The following is a 21,507-nucleotide window of genomic DNA, read 5'->3' as shown; positions in this document are numbered from 1 at the left end:
ATTCATAGATTTCTTTATAGTCAAAGAATTTAAATCCAAAGTACATTAAATTGGCCCCCATTAAACAGAACTTGTGGGGCCGTCGTCCTGCTTTACTTACCCAAAGTAGGAATGCTGCCAGTGGTACAGAACCCCCACCCGTATACAGGTTCAAGAAGTAGTAAAAGCAGCAAAACATAGATAGCCATGGGGCTTGTTCTCAGAAACATATCAGAAATACGGTAGTTAGATACAATATATGACTAAAAGTATATGGACACCCGATCCTTACAACTATATTTGCTTGTTGGACATCTCATCTCATTCCAAGTGAATGGAAACATTGATTGTAAAGCAGGTCTTCTTATGCAATATCAGTAATTTATCTTACAAATGTTTTTTTTGTTATGATAAAATATCATGTCCAGAAAAGAGAAGGCCGCTAGCTTGTGCAGCTGTGATGATTTGGTTTCCGCAAACATCTGACCATATATTGAACACATAAGCAGAACTCCAGGAAAAAAAAGGTCAGACAAAACTCACTCTAGGGTTCCAATCCTTCTGCTAGAATATCCAACAGGGAAAGAATACAAGCTGCGTCAGCTTAGCAGAACTAGGGACACAGGTAGGAGATGCTGGAGTCAATGCTCACTGGAGTCAATGGAAAATGTAAGAATCCATCTGATAACTAAGGCTTTTATATCACAATAATGCTACAATACAGAACCTGCAATAGATGACTTGAGGATGAGAATGAAATTTTCCTTTACTGATCTTATATAGTCCATTTTTTACCTAGTGTCTTGTAATTAATAGGGGATACACAATTGCAGATTTCCAGTGTGAATGCTGAAAAATATTGTTGCTTTAAGACCAAGTCTCTGCCTGGTAGCGGCCACTTTTGTCCAGTGCATTGAGATACTGTTCAGCCTCAGTAGTGGACATGGTACCCTCATTCTGGAAGACCTCTTTAAGTGCATCGGCAACTTGAGTGGGAATTGATTGAGCATTTCTAACAAAGAAAAAAATAATAATTTAAAAAAAAAATCAGAAAATAGAACATAGTTCTATAAAAGGGAAAACTACCTAGAATATAATCTAAACATTTAATTAATTCTAAAAAGTTTTGACTGGGTAACTGACTGGTATTCCACATCCCTCATGGTCTCTGGTTTGAAGGTTTTTGCACTGTAGTTATAAGTCCTGTCAATCTGAATTATTCCTATTTATTTAAATTTGGAAGAATACAAGTGGATGAATGAGACTCTAAGGGACTACAGCTATTATATGTAGAACTGCTAAAAGATCTAGACTAGAATCTAGTCAACGGCTCACTGGCTCCACATTCTGCCAGAAAAAAAGTGAAATGCATTTTTTTTCTGAATATAATTTACTAAAATTTACCATTTCCCAGAACCCTGTCACCATCTTTAGGCAGGTAAAAGAGCAGTAAAATCAGGTATTTTAATCTTATACAGGAAAAGGAAAAGAATAAAGGTATAGTGATTTTCTTGTCTACGGTGTTGTTTCAATGTTTTGCCTTTGATTGCACTCGGCCAATTGCCTTACGTTTTCTCAAAGGTATTATTACAGGCTAGAAATTTGTAAGTCCAAAAAAAGTATGTAAAAATATAAGCAAAAGGCACACTGTCTCTGAGCAATACATACATGCAAATATACCTCTGACATATACCACAGCGCTGTACAAAGATCAGTGGTGCACTCACATGAGTCAGAGTGATATGTCTAGCAAGCAGGGCTGTGGAGTCGGTAGATAAATCCTTCGACTCCGACTCCTCAGTTTCTGGTACCCCCACTCCAACTCCTCTGTATTTACAGGGTTTCTCATTTTATCTTCACACTTCTGCAAACAAACTTCATAAAAAAAAAATGTTCACCCTTGTCAAAATTTTTTTTGCATTCAAACTTCAGGATTGCTCAAATTATTATACAAAAATGTTTAGCTTTTTTGCCTAAATACCTAAGAGGAGAAAGCATTAATGATTAATAAATCATTTAGTTAATTATTACATATTTTTTTTTTAATGTTTCTTGAGAAAAACTTTTATTTTATATTTTATATTTTATTTTATATACAAAATTATTGTTATATTTAATTTTATAATAAATTTATTAGTTTATGAATAATTAGGGGGTCTAAATTTTTTTGTGAAGTTTTAATGCAAAAGTGTGAAGTTTGAATGCAAAAAATTTTTTGACAAGGGTTACATTTTTTTTTTGTGAAGTTTGTTTGCAAAAATGTATAGATAAACTGAGAAACCCTGTAATATGCTAATGTATTTTCCACGTTGATTAAAGGAAGGCAGCATACATGTCATTTAACCACATAACTACTGGCTAGCCACTGTATTGGTCAGTTTAAACAAAAGACAAAAAATGAATTAATATGATTATTGTTTTTAGCAAGTGGCTATAAAGTAGTAGCAGAGCATGCATAACAATCAGGAACAAGAACGTTACCAGTTTAAAAATATGAACCACATTCTTTGGTAGTTTTAAAACAAAAACAAAGCTTAACTGCATGAACAAAAACAAAAGCTGGAAAACCTAAAACAGTTTATATATTAAACTTGGAATATAGTTGTAGAGTAGAAAATCTCAATGTAGTGTTGTTCTAAAAAACAAAATTGCTTCTGCCAGATCCTCTTTCATAGAAGCTCGTAAATCTGACATGATTATTTTTAGAGCTGAAAATAGTCTTTCAACACTGACATGGGTGGGTGGGCATTGCTGTTACGGTTCTAGCCACATCACTAAAAATCTCGGGAGAAACAAGGATGGCTTCTTCTACAGTCAGTTTTGATGAGCGATCATACTTTTCTACTTCTTTTAAATCTTTAAAAAACTCCTGCTGGAATCTTTTTATTTGGACATTTTCTGGTTTCACGCATTTGCAACGTCGCTTAACAGTTGAAGGTTCCATTTTGTCCAAGTAGTAATCAAAGTCTAATTCTTCATTTGAAGAGGATGATCCTGAGTTACCAGCGCTTATAGTTTCATCCAGTGGTGGTGTTTCATGTAGTAATCCCTTGATGCAAACTGCTACATCATAGAGGGCCTTTTTTGCAGTATCAGTCTGGTCATCGTTCAACATTGGATCAACATAAATAGCAGCTAACAAGATTTGATTATCCAGTAAGAGATTCTCTCTTTTCTTCATTGAATATACAATGCCATCAGCTATTAATCCTCCACTTTAGTTCTGGAAATTTATCAAGCTCTTCAATTTCAAGAAGAATTTACCAGGTGTTAAATCTTCAGATTGCAAATTCTTGGTGACAGCAAAGGGGTTAGAAAGTAGGTTTTCCAGTGCTTTTACTTGTGTCCACTGGCTTTCAGTTAATAAAACATTTTCATTGTCCAGTTCTTCAAGAAAGTCTTTTAGTTCAAGCAAACGTTGAACAGCCTGGCTGCAACAGTTACTTGCCTCGATTTGCCAATTAGAGTAGCTGCATGAGGATCTTTCCATCCATCTCTTATTGCAAGTTGCAGAGTATGAACAGCACAATGCATATGTTGAATAGTAGTACGCTTAGATGCTTCTTCAACAATGTTATCCAAAATGTCATTATTCTTTTCGCTTTCACTTTCTCCAATATTTGCAGAACTGTCTTCCTTTATTATGCCTGTCATTTTCTTCATCTACTTTATTCATTTTCTCAATTGTGCTCAGCATATTAGAAGCATTATCTGTCACAATACACAGATTCTGTTCCTTTATAGTTTCAAAAACATTCTCCACTAACTTCTGAAGATAGTCACTGGTGTGATGTGCCTGGGTGTCCTTTACTCCCAGGGTTTGCGTTATTGTTTTATTATTTTCATCAACAAATCTAACATTATTAGCAAAACAATTGACTCTGTGACAAGTGCATGCATCCATTTTTATGAAGACAAAATGTCCTTTTAGAACTTTTCACATTTGACCTCTTCAATTTTAAGTTTCCTTATACTTTCTCTTTCAGGAGAAACACCAATTTTTTAGCCATTTGTCCATTTAGGCCTAAAAAAGCTGGCTGTGGAAAAAAGGATAGTGGTACACCATTCTTTATTACCATTTCAAAAATGTGTTTTTTGAATTTTTTCTGGTGTCATTGTTATAGTAACTTTCTCAGATATAAAGAATCTTCTTAGTTGTGTTTGGTCTTCAGTAGATTTCTGAACATTTTTTATCCCAGAAGTAGGTGGAATATTTTCATTGATATCTTTCTCATTCACAACTTCTAACAATTTAGGATGAAAATGCTGCAAGTGTCTTTTCAAATTTGATGCTCCTGTAGGTGCATTTTTGTTAGACCCACTGAAACTGCTAATTTTTGCATCACATTGTTTGTTCACCATCATCTTCAAGAGAATACATTAGCACATGTAATGTTTCCCATCACTTGATAATGTAAAGTGCTCATAAACAGCAGACTTTATAGTGTTTATTGAAATACTTTTTGCCATTGTGAATGGGGTGCCGCTTTCACTAAAATATAAATATAAAATATGGTATACTAACTAGCAAATTCTTTGATTTATATACAAACATACACATAGTCCTGCACCATTGCAAACATTCATACAACACGGCACTATACACACAAATAAGCTATAGCCCTGCACTAAACTTAGACATAATTTTAGTGCAGGGCTATACAGAAAAACATGCACAAACATATATATTATACACACACACACAACATAGAGCCCCACATTTTATTTAAAAACATACAAACAATATGCACTATACACAAACATTCACACATTCATGCACCATACACACAAACATAAACATAGCCCTGCAGTTTTAACAAGAAACATGCACACAGCCTTCCATCATAGTACACACAAGCAGCAATGCAGTTTTAAAATAAACATGAACACTTACAGTTGAATCCAAAAAGCGGTTTCTCCAAGTTCTTCTAAGCTCTTTTGGCAGACAGAGGAAGTTGAGCATACGCCGCTCCCTTTATCTTTGTTTGCTAATGTTCTGCCGAAGACAGGGCAGTGGGAGGGGCTCCAGGGCTAAGGGGGCCACTTAACTAACTTCCTAGTATTAAGTGGTGTGCAAAATGATGTTAATGTTCAGCCCTGGATGGGAGCATATATGGAGAGTGCAGACAGGACACCTGAACACACATCAGGCCATAGCACTCACCTATACCTATATCATTACACTTTTTCACTCAAATGAACTCGTTGAACACATTATATCTGAAATAAAATGAAAACACTTTTTGTAATGTACATAATCCAAATTACAATAATGTGAATGTCAGGTTGTATAATACTCAGCAAAACTTCACAGTAGTAGAAATTGAACTATGCACTGAGCTTTATTCTTACATCAGAGAAGTACTAAATTATGACTATTGTTTGTGAAATAGGACATTTGAACTTGCTGTACTTTTTATTATATTTTAAATATCAGGAGTCAGAGTAAGCACATTTTTATCGACTCCGACTCCAGGTACCCAAAACTGTCTCCGACTCCAACTCCACAGCCCTGCTAGCAAACTTGGTTTCAATGTCTCGATGCGTTTCTGAGTGATGCTGAAACATAGCAAGTTTGGTTGAGATGTTTCCGTGCGTTTCCTAATGATCATCAAATATAGCTCTGACCTAATGATCATCAAATATAGCTCTGACCTATAGCACAGCACTGTACAAAGATGACTGTTGCACTCACATGAGTCTCAGTTATATGTCTAGCAAGTTAAGTTGAAATGTCTCCATGCATTTTCGAGTGATGGTGGAACATGCACACATACATACACACATCCAATTTATTATTACCATTGGGTATGTACAGAGGAGCTGACACTCTAATGTCCCCCCACAGTCACACACTATTATTATACATTTATATACCTCTGACATATACCACAGCGCTGTATAAAGATCAGCGGTGCCATATGTCTAGCAAGTTTGGTTGAAATGTCTCCATGAGTTTCCTAGTGATCACCAAATATAGCTCTGACATAAAGCACAGCGTTGTACAAAGTTCAGAGGTGCACTCACATGAGTCTGAGTCATATGTCTAGCAAGTTTGGTTGAAATATGTTGATGCGTTTTCGAGTGATGGTGGAACATACATACACACATATATACATACAAATATGGCTCTGACATATAGCACAGCGCTGCACAAAGTGTATTGGTGTACTCACATGAGTCTCAGTCATATGTATAGCAAGTTTGGTTGAAATGTCTCCATGCTTTTTCGAGTGATGATGGAACATACATACACACACACATACGATTTTATATATATATATATATATATATATATATATATATATATATATAGCAATCTTATATTATACAGGTAAAGGAATCAAATAAAGCTATAGTAGTAAATCAAAGAAATGTGTTTTTTTTACATGTTTTAAACGTATAAGTACAATATACAATTAAATTACCTAAATTATTGGCATATTTTCCAATGCTGTTTTAAATGTTTTAATAAGAACATTGTGCTCATGAAACATCCTTTGTATCTTTAAAACAATCTGAAATTTTGTTCCTGCGATGTAAACCTTTGGTCAGTTTCAATTAGTTCAATTTCAATAAAATACAGTTGTAAAAATTTTAGTGTTTGATCTGGCAGCAAAAGTAACAATCCCGCTTTATGGTAAATTTGCCCTTGCACCGTGAATGTGGATAGAAATCCAGGCTGTTGAACAGTTGATGTGGTGCTGAATGATGTCATTTGGAAACAGTTGGAGTTGTATTTTCTGATGTTATTTAGAAAATGCTTTGACTCTGAGGCGTTTGCTGTGTAATTCCAAAGTTCTTGTGGTGGTGTTTCCAGTTGGCAGAGTTTGACTTTCCCTTTTTTGCAGCAAATATCAGGAGACTCAGACTTAAACTTCTTGGCTTGACAGTAACTACAAACCATTTCCATTTTTCCAATAGTAACACTTGCATGCTGCGAGTAGTCTTTATGTGAATCATAGTGGAATCCTTCCAATGCTAAGCTAAAATGTTGTGCAGTCTGTGATCATCTGGCTCTTTTTCTCATTTCCTGTACTCCGGTCTCACGCTGTTGTACTGTTTCTGAAGCTCTAGATGTAGTAGCTCCTTCTCTCTTATCCTGTAGTCAGGCCTCATGCCGTTGTACTGTCCCTGAAGCTCTAGATGTAGTAACTCTATCTCACTTATCCTGAAGTCGTGCCTTATGCTGTTGTACTGTCTCTGAAGCTCTAAATGAAGTAGCTCTATCTCTGTTATCCTGTAGTCAGGTCTCAGCCTGTTGTACTGTCTCTGAAGCTCTAGATGTAGTAGCTCTCCCGTGCAGCATGGAAAGTCTTCCTTTCCTGTCCTTGGGATTTTGTTGTCTACAGTGTTGTTTCATTTTGTTGCCTTTGATTGCACTCAGCCAATAGCTTTACGTTTTCTTGAAGACATTATTACAGGCCAGAAATTTGTAAAAGAGTCCAAAGAAAGGAAGTAAGCAAAAGGCACACTGTCACTGAGCAACAGATACACCCATACATACATATGTACATGTAAATATACCTGATATATACCACAGCACTGTTCATATATCAGCGCTGAACTCACATGAGTCTGAGTCATATGTCTAGCAAGTTTGGTTAAAATGTCTCCATGCGTTTCCTAGTGATCATATACACACATCTATCTATCTATCTATCTATCTATCTATCTATCTATCTAACACAAACTTACAAACATACATCCAAATATAGCTCTGACATATAGCACAGTGTACAAAGACCAGCGGTGGTGGTGAGTCATTTGTCTAGCAAGTTTGGTTGAAATGAGTTGATGCGTTTCCTAGTGATGGTGGAACAAAGAAAGTTTGGTTGAAATGTCTCCATGCATTTTCTAGTGATGACATACATACATACACACATACATATATACATACAAATATAGCTCTGACATATAGCGCAGCGCTGTTCAAAGATGACTGGTGCACTCACGAGTCTCAGTCATATGTATGGCAAGTTTGGTGCAAATGTCTCCATGCGTTTTCGAGGGATGGTGGAACATACATACACACATACATACATACATACAATTTTATATATATAGATTGATGGATTTCACTGTTTTTTTTAAGTTAAATAGTCTGGTAACAGGATCTCTGTTTCTACTATACACCCCATTGATGACAGTGATGCAGCTATCTATAGGTTTGAGCACAGCATGCTTCTGAAAGGACCTGCACCAGCACTGATTGGTGAATGAAAGCATGTGCTCACAATAACCAATCTCGGTGTAAAATTATATCAGCAAATAGCCCATAGGTGCTTTTGAGTGAGTACAATGAATACAGATGCAAGCGTTAGAGTGGGTAAATAAAATAAAGCCAACATATTTTCCTTTAACATAACTCTCACCCAGCGAGGTAGAAGTAGGCTTGTTTTCTATCAATGAGGTCCCAAAGATATGCTGCATTTTCTTTAATTCGATGCTGTACATAGATCTTTTCATCCTATGTGAGAATACCATGAAAAAATGAAAAATGTCAAAGGCCAAGTTTAAGGATTAGGAATCATAGCATGTTTTATCTTCCTTCAAGGATGACAATAAATATTGGTGACCAAAAAAAGAAAAACAGTGCTAAGAACTCACAGCTACCCTTTTCAAAGAATTAGATAAAAGACCTTATAAGATAAAAGACATTATAAGAAAGAGCTGTAAGGTGAAGTCAAAGTGTGAATTGCTGCAAAAGTAAAACCTGGGGGAACAAGCAAAAACTGGCTACTCTTGGTACCATAAAACAGTCTACTACATCTTGAAACCTTTGCCCAAACCATGGCCATTTAAATATTTTCATAAACTTAACAATGGTGACCACTCAAACTCACCATATTACTTATGAAGAAGCAAAAAGGTCACCCTAGGCTGCTCTACCGATTTGGACAACAAACATCTTCTCCTCTCCATTACTTAGAAGGGAGATTTTTTATAGTTCACATTAGTTGGAGAATTCAGTTGAATGCACAGGAAATACAAAGGCACTTGGTTTCTATTAGAAGCTACATATTAGTTTTTTTTTAATGCACTTACATAAAATGTACCTAACTAAAAAGAAAACTAATGTAGCCAAAACATCTTATGGCAAGTAAGCAGCAATTTATTTTGTTTGTGAGTTTGCAAATACTTAAATAATACACTCCCACCAAACAGGAAAACATTTGCAGACAAAGGGAGCTATCTGGTAGAGATAGATGGATAAATGGGAGATAAAACCTCAGTGATGTAATATTTTGGTTCCTAAATGTACCAGTGAAAATCTAATAAAGACGCATAAATGCTTTTAGAAATATTTTGCTCATCAGGACAACGCTGACCTGGTCCCGACTGAATGCTGTGAATAGCGTCAGAAGCCCTCTCTTCTCCAGCACCGCCCAGTCCCCTTGGAAATAGAAATCTTTGTCCTTTCCTCTGCAGCCAAAGAATAGACAGTTACCTGCAAGAAACTCAAATTATATTCTTTTTTTTTTTACATTGATGGGGGAGGTGATGCACCTCTAATCAGATGGGACATTCACAGACCTGTGTTGTTAAGAGCTGCTCTTTCTTCAATGGCAGCATGGAAGGGGGCTACTCCAGTTCCAGGTCCCACCATTATCAACGGGGTGTCTGGGACACTAGGGAATTTCAAACTACCTTTTTTAACCCACAGGGGAATCTGTACGCCTGAGTGAGAGAAATTATGCTATACATTAGATAACAAAAAAAAAAAAACTTAACAAAAATAACACACAAATAAGCTGAAGCACTCTACAGTAAAGACACAAACACCCACAGCAGTCTACAATGCGACAGAGAATCTAAGCCTTTCCTCTTCTATTAAACAAAACACCTTGAGCACCTTGAACACCTTGTATCTCCATAAAGGTGATCATGCAGTATTTATGGAATAATTATACTCAATTCAAAATTATTTTTTATAATAAAGCTTCTTAAAGCACCTTTTAAATCACTTCCACATCTGTGCTCACGACTATATTTTTTTATATGATATATACTATATAAATATATAGCTAAAAAATATAGCTAAATCTAAACTCCATATTTTTAAAGAAAAGTAATTCTTTCTAATTAGTTCATGACCTTACCATCGTTGGGACTGATTGATGCCAGCCACGTTGAGCACAGGCCTTGTCGAGGTTCATGCAATCTGGTTCTATACTGGACTACAGCCATCAGAATCTGCAGCCTGTCTGGGTGAGCCTTTACAAAGATTGACAGTACAATAAAAAAACAAATCTAACCAGAAGCTAAACAAAAGTAGCATATCATGCACCATTCAGAGAACTTATTAGATGTCGGTAATTGGGATTGGTAAATCACAGTCAATAGTTGTTCCCATCAAAGAGCCAAACTAATGTTTTCACTTTTGTTACTGATCCTTCAAAAAAAATTGGGCCAAGATCCGTCATTCTACCAGTCCCATTCATTCTACTACTTTAGGTCATTAGCTGACGCAACAGGCCAGATTTCAACTATATATGCTGCCTTGATTACTCCAACATTAAAATTAAAATGAATGTTCTCATGGGAGGCAGATCTTGGGATCAGGAAGCTTGGAGTGAGGTAGCTTATTCTCTATCTAAAATATCACTCAACTTCTCATTGGTTGAGGCCAATTACAAAGTGTTACTTAGAGGGTACCTAGTGCTGGACCGCATTTTGAAATATCACTCCAACTCCTCCCCATTATGTTTTAGAGGCTGTGCTTCCAGGGATCATTTGAGCATATTTAGTGGTCTTGTCCAATACCACAGAGCTACTGGTCGGACATTTTCACACTTATATCTATGGTTTTACAAAAGGATATACGAAGTTCGCCTGAGGGTGCCTTGTTTGGTAAATGTGACCTAGTTTTACCCAAATCGAACCTTAACTTAATGAACTTTATATTATTGGCAGCCAGCATTACATTAGCTAAGTCTAAAGTCATCAAATCTAGTCATCAAATCTAGGAAATCTAGGAAATCTAAAGTCATCAACCCAAATTTTCTTTTTCCTAAAATGGATTGAATTATGGTGAATGATGGGTTGACACACCCCCCTTACTAATACCCTGGATAAGTTTGATCGAATATGGGATCCATAGAGGACGTTTAAGTCCACATAGCTGGATGACTCCTTACCAACTACAGCACAGGAAGCAAGTCTACAAATTTTTTTTCTCTTTTTCCTTTTTTTATATTTTATTGATTTTCAGCTAAAAAAAAATAACTGAGAAGGGCTGTTATGGGGCAAGGGTAACCAATCTGTCTCAAAATGCTCACCATTATGATCCAGCTATGAATCGGCCAACTACAGCTTTCTACACAACAGTATTGTGAAAATAAAAAGATGAACAATAATGTGTTTTAAATACAGCTTAGAGGTCAGTCAGAGGCCAGTCCACTAGTCTTAGCTGCCAGAGACACCAAACTCCAATTTTTACAATGTGTGTTGTAAACTACAGGGTCTGGAAGGCTGCTGGTTGTGAAAGAAAGAAATATCTGATAATTGGAAATTTATGACCCTGCTCTGTTGTACCTAAAACAAAGACCTTAAAGAAGGACTCTAGCCTCCACTCCCTTACATTTAAGGGGAGGTCTGACATTAATGCTATCCCCAATATCACACTCAGGGTCTGTTTTCCCTTTTGCAGCTCTATACAATGGTGGTGCTTTACTGCTTCTTCTCACAATGCAAGCCTAGGAGTTGAGAAAACAAAACAAAAAAACACTAAAAACAATGCATTTCCTGTGTGGCCGAATATGTTTTCTCAACAATTTAGGAACTACTTCTGTTGGCTAACCTATGTATCATAGCTTTAGGAAAGGCAAGGTTAAGCATGCAAAAACGTATGTTTAGTTAAAAAACTTTTAAAAATTATGTGGTGTTTATGAATCAAAGGGAGCACGTGACACGCTCATATGACACTGCTGGGCCTTGTAGCAATTTACTAGGAATTGCTATAACCTTATGAGCCCTGTATAAACTACAACCCCAATGACTGCAGCTTCCACAGCCCTTTCTTTTTTTTTTCTCCCTGCAGAGTAAGGATGCGTCAAGGTGGCAAAAGGAAGTGTAGGGATCTAAATTTAAGCGATCTTGTTGCTTTGTATGAAGAAAAAGCACAAATTCACTTAAAATAGTGTAGAATTTAAACATTGCCATAAATCAAAGGTATAGGTAATATGTGTTATGTCCACCACTATCATCATCATCTGTGCTCATCATAAAAATTTTTTTTTAGCATGCTTGGAGCTCTCACCTGCAAGGAAGAGGCTATAGAGAAAGCTCTGGGACGGATGCGGGGAATAAGGTCAAGGAGGTAGTCAGCCGGAACAAAGCCGGAGGTGTGTGGGAAATCCACCAGAACCTAGTAGAAGGATTAGATACAAATCTGCAATCATCTGTGATACTAACTGATTTCAATTGATTTTGTCATTATGTGGGAAAAACAGCAAATTACAATTGAGATATAAATTATACTGGACAACAAACAAATAAGCATACCTCTAGGGTGGTGCGCCGGGGCCGGTTGCAATAAGTATACAATTCATCTTGCCCAGCAGCAGAGCTGAATTCTTGCAGCTTTTCCTTTTCTTGTTCATCGAGGGAGAAGTAGGAGAGAAGCTGGAAGAAAGAGCGCCGGGGCACACAACAGATATCTAGATATTTTTCCACCAGATGGCGTACTGTGCATGGCTGAGGCAACTGTAGGGGAAGTGCAGTGTCTGAAAAACATCGGTGACACAGACCAAAGTTAAAACTTAAGCAGATTCTTCATTTAAACAGACTGATAGGATAAAAACCATAGCTAATCATGACAGAGAATGGAAAGGTGGACTGACCTGTTAAAAGAATTGAAAGTTCATTTATGAGTGAGTTGGAACAGATCTCCGCAGATGAATTTTGTTACTGTTGTTTACAGTCAGTTGCTTCATTGTGTACCTTTCCTAGCCAATTACAAGTTGAATAAGTGTTGCCCTTACTTTGTCTTCTATACAAGGGAGAGAGGTGTCTGTAAAGGGAATGTGATTTCTTCTTAGGATTGGCAAGATGATGCTCAGGATAATGGCTGTTCAATAGTATCTTAAAATGAACTACTGCTATTGCAAAAGCAAAGGTTTTGAATTGCAAAGACATGCTGTCTTGGCTGGATTGGGTGATTCTCATCTAATGTCTTGAGCTAGGTTTACACATGGGCCACCAAAACACACACACACAAGTTCCCCCAGAAGCCATCCCTGCCCTAGACAGTCCTGGAACACACTGAGAAGTGTCCATTGAATGTAAAACTGTATTTGATGTTGTCCTGTCTGGTTTGAGGAGTCACTCTTTACCTGAATCTTGGGGCTCCAGTAGAAACATTCTTTTTGGATCAAGCCTTAGAAGTGCACAGAATTTTTCCACATTTTGTGGTGAATTCTGCGGCTGGATCATTACCACATCACCGGGAGAAAACCTAAAGAGAGAGAAAAAGTAAAACATTGCTTTGTGATAACTAAATACATTCTAGTTTGTGTAGTTTAATGTATGTTCAGTCTTTTTTCCTGAAAAATGTCAAAACTAGGTAGGGAATAAAAATGTGTGCTACCAACTAGATCAATGAAACAAGGTGAATGTGTCACTTGTGATCAGCAATCAATGTAACTTACTGGATGCTAGACCCAGTGATGTCAAATTCAATCAGCCTCACATCCTGGAAGTGGTCAGCTGAAGTCACTCGCTGGTTGGACACCAGCGGGGCTTGAAATGGGTGTAATTCTGTGGGAGTTTCACAGGTAGCCACTCGCTCCACAATACTGTTGTCTGCTGGTGCTTCTTGGTCCAAGAAATGGAGAATAAACTTTGGAGGTAAACTGCAAACACAGGGATATTTAAACTCTTGGGTTAAAAAACAAATAGTCTCTTTTAACTGAACTCTGGGAAGAAAAACCTTAAATTTTAGATAAAATATGCAATAGCCACCTGAGATCATAATATAAAAATTCTCTTTATGTGCACCTGTTTTTGGAAACCTAGATAAAACCTTGAAAAAGCAGCCAAAAAGTTTTTTTTAGAGGGGCGCATGCGCTGACTAGGCGGATGTTAGCGTCCTGAGCCAGCTCCGCTCTACACCGGGACAGACAAGGCTGTAGCGGCCATATCAGATGGCGGTTTTGGCCCTGGGAGGCTCCCTCAGTGGGAGCAGAGCAGAGGGAGGCTTGCAGCAAGAAAACACGGATGCCAACTAACGGTAAGAGCCAGCAGCAGCGTGTGATAGCACAGGCAGCCTCAACATGAAAGAAAGCCAAGATGGCGGATTCCTCCCCCTACATTTGTCAGGGGAGGAGTGAGTGCTCTAGTGAAACAGAGATGTATACAGGGAGCTTACCTTCAACACCAGCATCCGTTGTGCAACAACAGATCTCAGATCCAGATAGCGTTTTGGAAAAATTTCAGTTAATGTTGCATACGGCGTTGGAAAGTACTACTAAGAAAATTACTGAGCATTTTACAAAGGAGCTAAGAGAGCTGGGCCAGCGTACAGTACAACTAGAGGGGCGAGTAGATGATGTCACCACTGTCCTAGAGGGGCATGAAGAGGACATTCAGTATCTGAAACAGGAGCTACAGCTTTTACATCATAAAGTGGAGGACTATGAGAATAGGGAACGCCGCTCCAACCTCCGTATATGTGGTTTACCAGAAAGTATAATTGATCTTAATACAACAGTGATTGCTCTTTTGTGTTTGTCCTGAGATAGCGGTGGAAAAAGTTAGAATTAGATCGTGCACATCGCACTTTATTAAAACCAAATGCTGATGGTCCACCAAGGGATATTGTGGTTAAACTACATTATCCTTATGTTAAAGATGTGAAAATGAAGGCAGCCAGAAAGAAGGAACCTCTCATTTTTTAAGGTAATAATTATCAAATTTTTATGGACTTGGCTCCAGCAGCGATATTGCGCCGCAGAGAGATGAAACCATTTCTCCAGATTCTACAGAATCGGCAGATCCCTTAGAGATGGGGTTTCCCCTTTAAATTGCTATTCACATATGGGGGCAAGCTAAAAGTTATCTCTTCGCCAGAGGAGGCCAGAAATTGCTTTCAGGAAAAGGGACTTTATGTTTGTGATCAACATGAGAAACCAAGCACTGTGGGAAAACTCCAATCCTCCAATATCTCGATTACCCGATATATAACAGCAAAAGAGGACTAAGGAGCACAAGGCCACAGATTCGCTTAAACGCCTGAGATCCTTTCACAGCAGTATTTAAATATTTATTTTTATTTTATTCTTTCCCATTATCTTTTTTAGGGCTATGGAAAAAATGTTGGTTTAAAACGTGTGAATGTCTCCTTTTAAATAGATATAATGTTCTGATAGGTTTGAATATTAATCTCCTAGCTTATTGGGGATGCTAAGCACTTATTTGTTAGGAGTAAAAACAGCCTTCTTAATAGCTCGTTAAATATTCGGAGAATCGCTTGATGTTTGTTATTGTGCCTTGGTCCTGGTGTAGAAGTCACTGCTCATTCTTGTAAGTCGCCTGGGATATCCCCCTTAATCAGGGGTTATGCCAAATGACATTTTTGAGGCGACAGAAAAGATTCTGTCTTCTCTTGTTCACACTGTTTTATTGCAATTATTATTATTATTATTATTATTATTATTATTAATAAACAGGATTTATATAGCTGCAACATATTACGCACCACTGCACATTAAATAGGGATTGCAAATGACAGACTAATACAGACAGTGATACAGGAGGAGAGGACCCTGTCCCGAAGAGCTTACAACGTAGTAGTAGGTGGGGGAATTTACACACAATAGGATGGGAGATATGTAAATGGTGCAAAGTAGGGCTGTTTTTTAAAGACATAAGAACATGGGTAGGCATGTTTGAAAAAATGGGTTTTGAGTGCTCTTTTAAATGAGAGAGTTGGGGCAGCTCTAGAGAAGTCTTGCATCCGTGTGTGTGAAAAGGTTATGGGTGAGGAAGTCATTAGAAGGTCCATTGGAGAAGAGAGCGGCTGGGGGAGTACTTTTTTAGCAGGTCAGAAATGTATGTGGGACACTGTGGGGGGATTTGAAGCCAAAGCACAGGAGCTTGAATTTGATTCTAAGGTGAAATGGAAGCCAGTGTACAGATCTGCAAAGAGATGCAACGAAAAAGGAGCAGTGGGAAGGATGGATGAGTCTGGCTGCAGCTTTCATATTAGATTGTAGAGGAAAGAGTTGGGTTAGTGGAATACCAGAGAGGAGGAACTTACAGTAGTCCAGATGAGAGATGATAAAAGCATGTACAAGGAGCTTGGTGGTCTCAGGAGACAGGTAGGGGCGGATTTTGGAGATGTTGCGTAGATGAAAGTGACGGGACCTGGAAATGTTCTGAATATGGGGGGTAAATGAGAGGGGAGGGCCGAATAACAGTGTTGTTAACAGTTAGAATTATGTCAGGGAGATATTTGGAATTTGAGGGGGGATGATGATGAGTTCGGTTTTATCCAAGTTGAGTTTCAAAAATCGGTCAGACATCCATGATGAGATGGCTGACAGGCAGCATGAGACCTTATGCAGGACTGAGGGAGACAAGTCAGGAGTGGACAGATAGATTTGAGTGTCATCAGCATACAGATGGTACTGTAAGCCAAAGGAGGATATGAGACTACCGAGAGAGGAGGTGTACAAAGAGAAAAGAGAACTGGTCCAAGGACTGACCCTTGGGGAACACCAACAGGGAGGAGAGTGTGAGAGGAGGAATTACCATTGAAAGAAATTTGAAAGGAGCGGTCAGATAGGAAGCAAACCAAGAGAGAGCAGTGTCACTGATACCAATGGCGCGCATGATTTGTATTAGAAGGGGGTGATCAACAGTGTCAAAAGCAGAGGAAAGATCAAGGAGAAGGAGTAGGCAAAAGTTGCCTTGAGACTTAGCTTTGATGAGGTCATTGGCCACTTTAGTAAGGGCTGTTTCAGTGGAATGAACAGCTCGAAAGCCAGAGTGGAGAGGGTCAAGGAGAAAGTTGGTGCTCAGGTAATCAGTCTTTTGTACACAAGGCATTCAAGAAGTTTGCAGACAAATGGGAGAAGGGAGATAAGATGGTAGTTAGAGGGTAGGGAGGGGTCCAGTGAGGGTTTCTTTAGGATAGGGAGAATTATGGCATGTTTGAAAGCTGAGGGGTATTTACCAGTAAAAAGGTAGAGGTTGAATAGTTGGGTGGTGGCAGGCGTCGGGGTGGAGGAATGGGCACGGAGTAGATCAGAGGGAATAGGGACAAGCGGACAGGTAGTAGATGGAGATGATGAGAGAAGACAGGCGACTTCATACACAGTAACAGGGCTGAGGGAGGCCAATGATGATTGGCAGGTGGAAGGGATGGGTATGGGTGGAGTGGCTCGGTAAGCAGAGACATCATGTCTGATTTTGCCTATTTTATCTCTAAAGTAGGTGGCAATGTCTTGGGCAGAGAAGGATGTTGTGGGGGGAGCAGGTGTGGGGTTTAGGAGGGAGTCAATTGTAGAGAAGAGGTTGCGTGGGTTGGAAGCTTGAGAGGAAATGACTGCGGAGAAATAATTTTGCTTGGTGACAGTGAGCTCTGTGTTAAAGCTTTGTAGTCCATGAAGTCAGCGCTGAGGCCAGATTTTCTCCACTTACCACTGTAGCTGTTTGGTGTGATTGTTGTGCCAGGGTCGGGGGTTGGCATGAAGGAGGTAGGGAAAGTTTGCAGGGCAACTTTATCTAAAGCCAAGGAAAGAGAGTGGTTTAACATGGGAAGGTGATTTTGGAGAGAGCGGGGGTTAGGGACGCAAGGCAGTTTGAGAAAAGGTCGTGGTCAAGGTTACGGATATCTCTCTGCCATTGACCGGGTCTGGGATGTGGCAAGAGAGGGCAAAAGTTTGATAGGTTCAAGGTGGTAAGGTTGTGATCAGAATAGGGAAATGGTGAGTTGTCAAGGAAGGTGAGGTTCCAGAGTTTTGAAAATGTTTAAAGTGTGTCCGGCTATGTGTGTGGGGCCATTGATGTTCTGAGTGAGTCCAAATGAGGAAGTAATGGAGAGCAGTTTGGCTGAGGAGGGAAGGTTGGGCTCATCCATTGCACATTAAAGTCACCAAGGATGAGGGTGGGCAGGTCATGGGAAAGAATGCTGGGGAGCCAGGATGCAAAGTTATCTGTTATTATTGCAATATCAGAAAGGGAGGATGTGCGGCGAGAGCAGGTCTCCGCTCTACATACCCTGAGCGTATATACTATGCATAGTGTTTAATGTATTGTTTGTTTGGTGTCTCCTCTGTCTTGGTTTATATCTCTTTCCTTTTGTTTCAGATATTGGTTAGACAGTGTACTATACAAATATCTGTGATGGGAATAGGGTACAAATGAATAGGTGTTCGGAAAATATAAAGAAATGGTAATCTCAATACTTTCCCTAATATAGACAAGGTCTCAATTCCCCAGTTAAAAGATCACAAGCATTTTGTTACTTCCATACACGTAAAGCAGATGTTGTTTGTCTACAAGAGACACACTTCTCTACCTCTTTCTGTCCAAAACATTTTCATGCAGCCTATCCTACTGTTTTTAGAGCAAATGCAGCAGTAAAACATGGGGGGTACTCATTGGTTTTAGGAAAACAGTGTCATTGCAATTGGACAGAGAGGTGGTGGATGAGGATGGCCTGTACTTGATATTGGTTGGAACATTAAATGACGCTATAGTGACATTGGTGTCCTATTATGCCCCTAATAAAAATCAACTACAATTTTTTGTACAGCTGATGACTTTGTTGCATAAAAATACGCAAGGCTACCTGGTGATGTGTGGTGATACAAATATTCCACTAATACCAAGTATGGATAAGGAAAAAACATCTATGGAGTCTGTTGTATCTGGGGATGTTACACTAACAAAAAATTGCTTAAATCTGAAATGTTGTCAGATATGTGGAGGGAATTACACATATTTCTCTCATCATCCCCATCAATTACGTACCCGTATAGACCATATTTTAATACACCAAAAAGCATTGCCTTCCCTTTTCCTGAACCCTGATATGTTTAGATGGTCACTTAATGATTCTTTGCTCAGTAACCCTGAGGTGGATCAAAAATTACAAGGAATTTTGGTTGAGTATTTTTCTTTAAATCAACAACCTATGACATCACCTGCTATGATATGGGCAGCGCATAAGATGGTAGTACGGGGACGGCTCATTCAAATAGCCTCACAGATTAAAAAGAAATGTAGGGCAAAGATAATGGAGATAGAATCCAAATATGAAGAACTGCGTACTCAGTATAAAGCTTCAATTAAGAAGAGTATAGGACAACAACTGGAGGAGGTCCGTACTCAAATGAATCTCTGTACAGCATCCATTGCTGAGAAAACGTTGAGATGGTCAAATAATACATTTTAAAGATACAGTAATAAAATGCATACATTATTGGCAAATAGGCTGAGATACTCAGAAAGATGCCCTAATACTTACAGAATTAGGGTCAATGGGATTGGACCCACTAGAAATCCAACGTATATATTGCAGGAATTTTATAAACACTTGCAAAAATTGTACCAAACCCCCTGTTCTTTTAAAAAGAGAGCTTTGGATAAATCTTCCAAAACTTACCGCCAGTAGACTAGAAATTATGGAAGCCCCTATTACTACTGTTGGAAGTGACCGAGGCTATTAGGGATCTTAAACCCAATAGGAGACAATTGGTTGAGACATTTAATGGGGTTTTAAAGGGGGAAGCCCTCAATTCTAGCACTTTGGAGGCAGCCATCTGTATGCTACCAAAGCCTTCTACCGACGAGATCAACTGGTCTAATTATAGGCCGATCTCTCCTCTAAATCTAGATGCCAAGATCTTGGAGACAATCTTGGCATCCCGACTGGAAGGAGGTATAGGTGATATCGTGTCATCTGACCGAACAGGTTTTTATACCCAGACGACAAGCGGGATATAGCATACGGAGGATATTGCACCTAATCCAACAAGCTAAGCAAAATAAGACCCCAGATATTTTGCTGAACTTGGATATAGGAAAAGCATTTTACTCAGTATTATGGCCATACCTTATGTCATTATTAAATAAATGGGGCTTTGGATTTAACTTTTGTAAATGGGTATCTTCATTGTATGACTCCCCCAAAGGCATTTATTCAGTATATGGGTTATCGTTCAGAACAGTTCTCTATAGGCAGGGGCACCAGGCAGGGTTGCCCTCTGTCGCCACTGCTTTTTCTGTTTCAATTTCTTTATTAGTTTTCATTTTAATCATACAAATAAACAGGCCAACATAAAAGGTGTCAAACAATATATAATCTCTATACAACACAATCTTCAAGTTTAATTATATATGTATATCCCAACCTTTGGTGTTTCTCAGTTCTAGTCTCTATCTTTTATTAGAATTATTATCTCGATACACAGTATACTCCTAGTTGTTTCATTTTTGTATTATAGACTGCTTCCCCCCTCCCACCCCCTTCATATGTTCCTCAGTGACAAAATTATCTGCTAAAACCCTTTACCTATTATCACAATCAAAACAAACGTGTAATTAATTAATAGGAGGAGAAAAGTATTAATACATTTCCCTCCATTACAACATAACTATACAAACCCTACTTCTGTTTAGTGATTCCATAAAAAAAAAAACCATATGACCTGTGAATCCTTACCCAAATCATATTTAAATTTGTGTAATTTATTATTGTATATTATTGTAAATTAATATCTCTCAGTGATATATAGGGTGAGAGGAAATAGCCTTCCATACTTCATCTTTTAACCAAAATTCATTACCTATTGTTTCAATCTTCATTACTCCCTTAATCTTAAGAATAAGATAAGAATTCACCTCTCTTTTCCACTTTGTCTTCAACCGATAATACTGCATATTTTCCTATTATTTCCATTTTACTTTATCTAATTATAGTATACTTTTTCCTGCTTTATCCTTACCACTCAGTTAAGCATGACATATACCCAAATACTTTTAACATATAACATCGACAACCACTAAGACACAAAGACCAAGGAAGGATGGGGGACCTGGGGCAGGCCAGCTGACAATCCCACGTATGAAAAGGGAACATATATTACAGCCTACATAATTAATAATGTAACTATATGATCAACATTGACCGATCCCAGCCGTTATTCATATAATGCTCAATCCATAGTGACCATATTTTTTGAAGTTTAGGAACCAAGGCAGTCAATATTGCTCTCATCCTTTCATTCACCAAAAACCAGGACATTTTAATTTTAACTTGTTGCACATTGGGGGTTTTCGACCACCATGCTTTGGCCAAAACCATTTTGGCTGAAGTGAACAGATATCTTATCAATTTAAATTGAACATTAGTACAAAACAATGGTTTTAAACACAAAAGTGCCTCTGCTGTTTTTTTAGGAAATGCGCGACCCATCAAAGTATAGACTATTTGATATAGCCTAGTCCGGGGGTCGGCAACCTGCGGCTCCCGAGCCGCATGCGGCTCTTTGGATGGGAAGCTGCGGCTCTTTCTCT

At 38.4% G+C, this 21,507-nt stretch overlaps 1 protein-coding gene across 8 annotated transcripts in view; it reads right to left on the bottom strand.

Moving 5' to 3' along the window:
• Window position 1: 1 nt before the first annotated feature.
• NDOR1 (NADPH dependent diflavin oxidoreductase 1) overlaps window positions 2–21,507 on the bottom strand; it is a 39,130-nt gene continuing 17,624 nt past the window's right edge. For 3 of the 8 annotated variants that reach the window (XM_072429516.1, XM_072429517.1, XM_072429520.1), the window contains 9 exons: window positions 13,632–13,835; window positions 13,317–13,438; window positions 12,487–12,707; window positions 12,242–12,349; window positions 10,083–10,197; window positions 9,517–9,660; window positions 9,312–9,430; window positions 8,355–8,449; window positions 2–991 (listed from right to left, as the gene is read on the bottom strand). In XM_072429516.1, coding sequence (XP_072285617.1) covers window positions 847–991; window positions 8,355–8,449; window positions 9,312–9,430; window positions 9,517–9,660; window positions 10,083–10,197; window positions 12,242–12,349; window positions 12,487–12,707; window positions 13,317–13,438; window positions 13,632–13,835 — 1,273 coding nt within the window. In that variant the 3' untranslated portion in view covers window positions 2–846. Of the gene's footprint in view, window positions 992–2,013; window positions 4,472–4,873; window positions 5,200–6,341; window positions 7,385–8,354; window positions 8,450–9,311; window positions 9,431–9,516; window positions 9,661–10,082; window positions 10,198–12,241; window positions 12,350–12,486; window positions 12,708–13,316; window positions 13,439–13,631; window positions 13,836–21,507 lie in introns of those variants that run through there. The other 5 variants (XR_011923235.1, XR_011923238.1, XR_011923236.1 and 2 more) reach the window with 5 other exon arrangements.

The sequence above is a fragment of the Pyxicephalus adspersus genome, chromosome Z (assembly GCF_032062135.1).
Source record: "Pyxicephalus adspersus chromosome Z, UCB_Pads_2.0, whole genome shotgun sequence".
Classification (NCBI taxonomy): domain Eukaryota; kingdom Metazoa; phylum Chordata; class Amphibia; order Anura; family Pyxicephalidae; genus Pyxicephalus; species Pyxicephalus adspersus.
Note: the sequence above shows the minus strand (reverse complement) of the source record. Positions and strands in the feature narration are given on the sequence as shown.